The sequence below is a fragment of the Nicotiana tomentosiformis genome, chromosome 3, assembly GCF_000390325.3.
Source record: "Nicotiana tomentosiformis chromosome 3, ASM39032v3, whole genome shotgun sequence".
Lineage (NCBI taxonomy): Eukaryota > Viridiplantae > Streptophyta > Magnoliopsida > Solanales > Solanaceae > Nicotiana > Nicotiana tomentosiformis.
Window position 1 is genome coordinate 51965946 of NC_090814.1, and position 9381 is coordinate 51975326.

Consider the following 9381-nt stretch of genomic DNA (forward strand, 5'->3'; position numbering starts at 1 on the left):
ATTAAAAATCAGTGGCAGTTATATACCCGCGCCTCAGAAACACAACACAAACAGGTAAGTGCAGCAATGGTGATGCTGATGAGCAACTCCTCATCCTTCTCTCTCCTTCCTCTCAACCCAAACCTCTCCCCCATTTTCTCTCCGGCCAAATTCAACCTCTCTACTGATTTTCAATTTAGGATCATTTCTGGCCGGGGGATAAGACACGTAGTTGTACGAAACAGCAATCAGACGGCGGAGGTTACTTCATCTCCTTCTTCTGATTCTGTGACTGATTTGGAGTCGGCTTCGAGTGTAGTGAGGAAGTTCTATGGCGGAATAAATAGCCGCGATTTGGACTCAGTTGAGCAGCTTATTGCTGAGAATTGTGTGTATGAGGACCTTGTATTTCCTCAACCTTTTGTTGGCCGTAAGGTTAGTTATCAAACTGTATTAATAGTTTTAAGTTTGATGATAATTACTCTCTCCATTCTAATTTATGTGAATGTATACTCCGAGGATTTATCATACAGTAATGCAGGTTAAGTATCTTTTTTTTATGTCTCATTCAAAGTTAATTAGACTTCTGGGTTCAACGAGTTATTGACTTTCATGATGTAACGGAGAATTTTTTTTGGTGATTTTCACATTATTTTGATTTTCAGTGCTGTTACTATATGGGTTTGTTCCCTTGATATGTTTGGACTTACATTCAGGTGTGAAATTGGGGATTTTGGTACCTTATGATTAACTAGCTGGACTTGGGATAACGGGAAATAGCATAAGTTGTGTCTACGGATCTAAAGCGAATAATGCAAAAACGGATAAATTATCCGGTCCGATCCATATTTAATACGGATAGAAAATGGGTTAACCGACGTATAATATTCATATTATTCATGTCTTCTTGAATATGATCACTTTTGGAAAAATTTCTAATCTCTTAAACTTGAAGAACCCCCAATTTGAGTCTTTACAATGTAAAAGGTAAAGCCATTAGTTATCTATTTTCTAAGTGGATAATATGGTTCTCATCCATATTTGACACATTTTTAAAAAGTTCATTATCCAACCCATTTTTAGTGGATAATATGGATGGTAAAAATTCATTTTGCCGCCTCTAGTTGTGTCATATATGTGCTGTGTAGTTCTCTAGATCTCCATGTATATCAGATTGCGAGGATATATATTTTTTTAAAATAAATCCATACAACTCAAGTCATGCTCACTTGTTGTGCTGCAGGGGTTGGCATTGACCACTACCTGTATATTAATAACCAAACAAAACAAAACAAAAAACCATAGTAGGGGACATAAACCTTACCTCCCAATCCTTAATGAAGATTGAATGTACTCAACCTTTTAACAAGTGGGGGTGGGTTAGGAAAGCTAAACTACCACACAACTAAGACGTAAGGACCCCTTCAACAATTGATCCTACATAAGTAGATCGTGAGCATATTAATTTTCATTGAAGATGCATATACGTTTGATAGTTAGTTGTGCAGACCTTTCGGTCATGTTCAATAAGAAAAAGACTGAAGCCAAAACTATTTATGCATTGTTCAAGCTTGAGCATGCCATTGAACCTGAATCTGCTTAACTATACACTGTACACCTCCTCCAAAATTCATTTTATCCCTTCAATCCTTTTCCTGTAACCTTTGTCATTCAATGAATTCAGCTTATTTATTATCATGATGGTGCTGGGTTTTACGGTTCACCGAAACACAGCTCTACTACTTCCCCTTAATCTTAATGTGTATAATGGTCTGACCTAAAATGGGTTAAGTGTGTTGAGGACATGATATAGTGGGGATGCCAGATCAAAGCTGCAGGGAGCCATGCTTTTTTGATAGGTTCAGAGACAAAAAGAGATCTACGCAACTAAAGATATTAAAATTATTTCCCGTGCACACACCCCTAAACATAAACATGCATTCAGATATATGAAAATTTGTCCCTATTTCTAGCTAAAAATTTCACTTCCCATATGCTGTTGTAACAATTCCCAAAGACCCTTCAGCTGGCAGGTTTGTGCGTCAATTGTCTTAGATTCTTTTTCTACATTTTCAAAGTGCTAAAAGTTTGTCCTTTTAGTTCTTCATGTACTAATTTTTATTGATTAAACAATCAACTGATCCTTAATTGCAAACTAGTTGGGTTGTCTAGATAAATCCTATGAATCCACTCCACTCCATTTGGGGCGTTTCTTTCCAGTACTGAATAAGTTATCTTTTTTGATACAAATTAGAAGTTCTCTAAAACTAGAGGTTCTCTAAGGCGAGATCCTATCTTTATCCTATGTGTGTTACGTACTCTATTAATCATTTATAAACTAGAAATTTGTAAACTTTTAAATATGTTTCGAATGATGAAGCTATCCACGTTCAAGTTCACTCAAATTAGGTCAAACTGACTCTACAATATGCAAAGTGGACAATGGAGCTGTACGTAATTTAATTCGCATCCAAGAGCCAGTTTTTTCTTGTTCGTATCCCGGAATATAACTGCTTTTCTCAAAAGCACAAGAAATACAGCTGTCTTCTTTATTCAGCACGAAGAATGCTGTGGTGATAGAAAGATGATTACTGGAACTGTTTTTCCTCGCGCCTTTATCCTTTTGCTTTTATAAGTGACGACTTTTCTTAGTAGTTAATTATCATTGTAAATAGATTTCTATATGTTGGTGTGACCATCTCATATAAAGGCTTAAATTTTTAGATAAGGCGATCATACACTTTATTATGGTATGGAGCCAAATTCATCTCTGATGTCGGGTTACCTGATGACGGTCACTCATGTTATGTTACTCCACGCTCCAAATGTCCAATTCTTGACGTGTGGGGGCATGTCTAAATCCCACAAGTGTATAGGCTATAGTTTTCTTATATAGTTCTGGATAATGTTCACTAGTTGAACGAGCTTTAGCGTTGAGTTAGACCAAGGTCAACTTTTTTAACATTATGCTTACATTTGATCACCAATTGTTACTGCAGGCGATTCTAAACTTTTTCAAGAAGTTCACCGACTCGGTTGGATCTGATCTCCAATTTGTTATTGATGACATATCCCAGGAGGATTCTTCAGCTGTTGGCGTCACTTGGCACTTAGGTGTGAAAAGAGCTTACCATGCTTTGCTTTGTTTTCTATAATGTTTCCCAGGATGTTGGATCTTCATTCTTCAGTTTTAATTGATTTTGAATGTGATAACAGAATGGAGGGGAAGACCGTTTCCTTTTAGCAAAGGATGCAGCTTTTATCGATTGGAAGTGGTAAATGGCCAGAGACAAATACTGTACGTAAAACAAAATCTCAACCCGTATAAAATGTTGGATGTGTTTTTATGCGTTATTATTCTTTTGGCCACTTTGATTTTATGTGATCTGTAGATAGAATAACTTCATTCATGAAGATATAAAGGCAAATTTATATGTCCACTTTAGTCAGAATAGTGGTTTATTATCAATAAAATTAACCAACTATTCTTCAATCTCAAATTAGTTGGATTCTGCTATATAAATCTTTCGTATCTATTTTGCGCCACTTATATGCCTACCAAGGTGAGCATGTTCCAACAAATTCACTATTCAAAGTTCAGTATAGTGAGGCTATTTTTACACTGGTCAACCTACTGCAACTCTTCGCTTTTATTCGGGCTTGGAACTGACTATACTTTGCAACACATAGATGGAGTTTAATTTTTAAAATTTATAATGACGGAAATTCTCTTGGTACAAATGGCATTACCTCATGCTCTGAAGTTAATGTTCTTTCTTTTCAGCGTTTGATGTATACGGCCGTAGGAATGATTTCTTGATTTCATATTTACTCTTGACCGCTCCTGGCATTTTTTATGTTTCTGTAATTGTTTAGCAGCTCTTTGTAGTCAAAATGTCTAAATATCTCTTCCAACAAAAGCATGAAAATCACTGTCTTAGGGTTATTAAGAGAACGAAATCTCATGTCTGGACTAATGTTAATTTTCTTAAGCAGTTATGGCAGAGACAGTGTGGAACCTGCAGTCAAGCCTGGGGAGACAGCATTGGTATGTATGTTTCCTCATAAATGGAAGTTCCTAAACTGGGGAAAATCGTTTATCTATTATCTTGATGTTTGTGTATTTACATCGACAGCCACATACATTAGTCTACTCTTTAACTTTTTGTGTCTTGCCAAAAAGAATCATTGAAGGGGCTGAGAATGGCTAATAAAGTGGACAATATAGGTATGGCTAAGGGACGAGCTTTCCATCTCTAATATTTGTCATCTGAATCTCAAATCTATCCAAGTAGAAAAAGTATTTTCTTTTATGTGTTTGAGCTGGGTTCCATGTTCTATTGGCATATGCATGGTTATCCTTAAACCCTATTGCCTCTCCCCAAAGCAATGGATCGCGATATTGTCTTCGCGCATTTGGAAAAATCAAAAGACGTAAGTTGCTGTGTATTCATTCAATGATGCTTGTTGTGCCAAAGTCCCTCCGGCCGGGACGATTTATGCAGCGATGTATATTTATTTAGCTATTGCAATTTGCATGCTGGAATATAAACAGAGTCTAACACATTATTCATGCACTGAACTTTCTAATTAGCTGATAAAAAGGTACAGTAAAATAGAAATGAACGAAAGAGCCTTGAAACATTAGTACTATCAACTTTCCTGCAGCAGAGACTTTGTTGTCCAAGAATGTTTCTTTCTCTGTTCTTTTATATTTCATTTTTTCTAACATTATTTTTCCTCTTACATCTCTATGAATCTTATCAGGTTGCCATCAGAGGCGTAGCATGGCTGCTGCAGCAATTTCCACAATTGGCAGATCGGTTCTGATTGAAGTATGAAAAAAAAGAAAGATAATGTCATTACTTGTAACGTAATTGTAAACCTGAAAGGCCTTATTAGTATGTACATAATGAATTTTGCATAGTTATCATTTCCTATCTTGTATACAACTAAAGAATAAAGTTTGTTAGCATCGGGAACTCAGGTAATGCGGAATTTAGTCAAACAACGGTATAATGACAATAACAAAGACAATGGAAGTTGATAACAACGACAATTAAACCAGATAAATATGATACTAATTTAACGTGGTTCGGTCAAAGTGATCTACATCCATAAGCGGAGATGAGCAATTTCACTATAACAATAAGAGTACAAAAGAGAGTACAAAATTAGAGTAAACACTCTAATTAATCCCAAATACTCTAAGAGAATAACCTCACAAGATCAATGAAGACTCAAGCCTTGTTGGTGTGTCTAAAATGAACTAATGACCTTCCCTTTTATAGGCAAAAAAGTCTTAGCCTCTTAGGTGTAAAAGAAGAGATACAACTTGTGCAAATGATATCCATCACACAATGCAATATTTTTGGGTCCCAAAGAATATTGCCAACAAAGTTTACAATTTACAAAAATACTTATGCTTATGTGAGATGGATTCCGTTAGCCAAAATATTGACTATAATTACAAAGTTGTATACAACTAAAGAATGGCAAAATTGAAAATCAGAAAACGTGCTGTAACTTTTCTTCTCTGCCTGACCCTGACTGCCTCTTGTCAACAACTATAATAGCTAAAAATTTGTGAAAAGACCATTCCCCTGCAAGAAAACAGAAAAAGGAAGAAAAAAAAAACAGAAATCTTTTTACTTTTGCTTGAGAAATACTAAATGGGTAGAGCAAACCTCATATCTCTAGTTTTCCATTTCATTGACGTGAATATCTTAACTAAGGAAAATAATCACCACCAAGAAAATTTGGTGTTAGTTTTGGAACTCAACGGCCACGGACTGTCATTTTTCTTTAACTATTTGTACCCACTATGAACTGTAAGTGTTTGCTCCTTAATCAATTCATATTAATTAAAGGAAAATTTATTTCCCCTTTGCCTCTTTAATTGATGCAAAATCGAGAGAAAGTGGGGAGGAGGGATGGGCGGAGTATTTTGAGAAGAAAAGCAACACTATACACACTATACTCTATAAATTAAAGGCCAACCAATTCTAGTAAAAATAGCACGGGCTAACCTAAGGCTGGCAAGTGGGCCGGTTCAGGACCGTTTGGTCCGATTTGGGCCCGTCAGGCCCGGGACCATTTAGCCCGCCAGGGACCGGGACCGGATCGGTCCCTTAGAGGGCCAAACAGTCCCAACGGCTATTTCTTTTTTAAATATATAACCGTTGGGCTGTCAAAAATAGCCGTTGGCTATTTAAAAAATAGTCATTTAACCCCCCAAACTTTGTTTTAATCCCAAACTTTTTATAATTATACTTTTTCCCTATTTTCAACTATAAATACCCCATCATTCTTTCATTTTTTCTTACAAAATCATCAATCTATCACAATCTCTCTCTAATTTACTTCTATAATTGCTATTATTGCTTACTTTATTGTTACAATTTGTGAAACAATTGTGAAGTTGGTGAATTGAAGTCTTCAACGATAATCAATTTCCAACAAGTTGTTCGTCAATTCGGTAAACTCGTTCCAACTCTTAAGTTTTAATATTATAATTTTGTTTGTTTTATTTATTTTGCTTGATTAATTAAGATGGCTTATTCCTTAAAAAATACGTTTAGTAAAAATAAGGAAAAATCGAAGAGTGGTGAATCTAGTGGCCAATATGTTCCTCCTTCACTTCCCCCGGCTCCCCGACCCAAACATGTTACCCGTCCTACACCTCCTATTCTTGATAGCGATAATAGTTTATTACAATTTACCGAGAGTCAATTTTGCCATAATATTGCACCCGGTGAATAATTAAACCATGAATATATGAATGCTTTTTATGGTAATCCAACTATTGATGAAAATGATGATGAAGAAATAGATTTTGATGAAACGCAACCGGATGATGATACACCCACTAGTCCTGCTCCTGAAGTTAACCCAACTAATAATAATCTAGATGATCCCCCGTCTGACCCTCCTATTAGTGCCCCTAATTTTTCTAGACAACCTTCTAAATGGGCAGAAACATCTCTTGTTTGGCAATTTTTTACTCAGCTAAGAGAAAAAATAGGGCTAAGTGTAAAACTCGTGGCAAAGAGTTAGTTTTTCAATATGTTGGAAGTCGGGAGGAGGGGGGGAGTTTGACTAGACACATATTGCTACACCTTCAAGATAAAGCTAGATATTTTCATATGAAAGTTTTGGCTGAGGGGACAAGTGCACCCAAAATTAAAATAAATGTTCAAACTATTTATAATGCTTATCAAGTTGCATTAGATCATGCTAGACCAAATGTTCCAACTCCTTCTTCTTCTAGTTCTCAATCATCTAAAGAACTGCGGGAGTAAGAGCACTTAGTGCTTGGGCAGGGTTCAGGGGTTCTCAAGGTTCTAGTACTAGTGATTTTTCACAACTAAATAAACTTGAAGTTTATTTGTCACAGGGAATTGAGGAAGTAAATCCCGACGTCTCTTTTAATATTTTGAAATGGTGGAAGGACAAAGAAAAACACTTTCCGATTCTTTTAAGGATGGCCTGAGATATTTTAACTATTCAAGCTTCAACAATGGCATCAGAGAGTGCTTTCAGTCAAGCAAGACTTCAACTCGGTGATTATAGAGAGTCTCTGAGGGAGAGCTTGGAAAAATCAGTACTTTTTAGAGATTGGATCCGTTCGGAAAGAAGAAATTTTGGACTTGCTGAATCACAACCAGAGGTAGACGAAGCTTACGAAGAAATGCTAGCTGAACTTGCGGAGGATGATGCTTCGCCTGGAAGCGGTGATGACCAAGCTTCATTTCCGCCACCACCAACGAAAATTCCTCCGGACCTTGAAAGATTTATGAAATTTGTAAGAGATACCATGTAAATTAATATGTAACTTGTATTTTGGCACATCTTGATTAGTTTCTTTTTCTTCTCAATGGTGGTATTAGCACCTTGTTGTGCTCAATCCATAGGGGGGAGGAAGACTAAGAAAGATATTTCCATGATTTTTAATGCTATAATAAAAATATAACGCATTGATTTGAATATCTCTTTACAATATTTTTGTCTTTTATATATCTTAAGCTATACATATAGTATAGTATAGTATAGTATAGTATAGTATAGTATAGTGTGTGTGTGTATATATATATATATATATATATAAGCTTATATTTATAATATACTATAGTCTATACTATATATACATCTCATAAGATATATAAGCTATATTCGATATACATATATATATAAGCCTATATATATACTATCGAATACGGCTTATATACTGTAGTATAGTATAGTATAGTATAGTATATATATACTATATATACAACTTAAGATATATAAACTATATTCGATATACTATATATACATCTTAAGATATACTATATATACTATACTATATATACATCTTAAGATATATATATACATCTTAAGATATACTATATATACTATACTATACTATATATACATCTTAAGATATACTATATATACATAGTATACTAGATATACTAGATATATATATATAGTAGATATACATGTATATATAGTATATCTTAAGATGTATATATATAGTATATAAATCGAATATAGCTTATATATAGTAAGATGTATATATATTATAGTATAGTATAGTATATATATATATATATATATATATAGCTTATATATCTTAAGTTGTATATATAGTATATACTATACTATACTATAATATATATACATCTTACTCTATATATTATATATATCTTAAGATGTATACTATCGAATATGACTTATATACTATGTATATATAGTATAGTGTGTGTGTATAAGATGTATATATAGTATAGTGTGTGTGTATATATATATATATATCTTAAGATATATATATATAGTATATCTTAAGATGTATACTATCGAATATGACTTATATACTATGTATATATAGTATAGTGTGTGTGTGTATGTATATATATATATATATATATATATATATATATATATATATATATATATACTTAAGATGTATATATAGTATATAAATCGAATATAGCTTATATATCTTAAGATGTATATATAGTAGAGTATAGTATATATATATAAGCTTATATATATATATGTATATCGAGTATATCGAATATACTATGTATATATAGTATAGTGTATGTATATATATATATATTTTAAGATGTATATATATACTATAATATACTATATATATACTATAATATATATACATAGTTTATAAGTCATATTCGATAGTATACATCTTAAGATATACTATATATACATCTTACTATATATATATATATAGCTTATATATCTTAAGATGTATATATATCTTAAGATCTACTATACTATACTATATATATATAGTATATCTTAAGATGTATATATAGTATATTTTAAGATGTATATTATGTATATATAATATAGTATATATATATATATATATATATATATATATATAGTATATCTTAA

The 9381-nt window shown here is 33.2% G+C and overlaps 1 protein-coding gene across 1 annotated transcript; it reads left to right on the forward strand.

The window, feature by feature from the left end:
• The first annotated feature begins 9 nt into the window (after positions 1-9).
• On the forward strand, positions 10-4961 carry LOC104111915 (uncharacterized). Its single transcript, XM_009621740.4, has 5 exons — positions 10-414; positions 2979-3093; positions 3196-3277; positions 3976-4027; positions 4747-4961. Exons 1-5 carry the CDS (start codon positions 67-69, stop codon positions 4807-4809), a joined length of 660 nt encoding a protein of 219 aa, XP_009620035.1. The 5' UTR covers positions 10-66; the 3' UTR covers positions 4810-4961.
• Positions 4962-9381: the final 4420 nt, after the last annotated feature.

Bases quoted from the DNA above. Each gene is read 5' to 3' on its own strand.
- LOC104111915 (XM_009621740.4), top strand. From the start codon at position 67: ATGGTGATGCTGATGAGCAACTCCTCATCCTTCTCTCTCCTTCCTCTC. The intron at 3,278-3,975 runs GTACGTAAAACA...TTTCTTAAGCAG, and splicing joins AATGGCCAGAGACAAATACT to TTATGGCAGAGACAGTGTGG. The intron at 4,028-4,746 runs GTATGTATGTTT...GAATCTTATCAG, and splicing joins AGCCTGGGGAGACAGCATTG to GTTGCCATCAGAGGCGTAGC.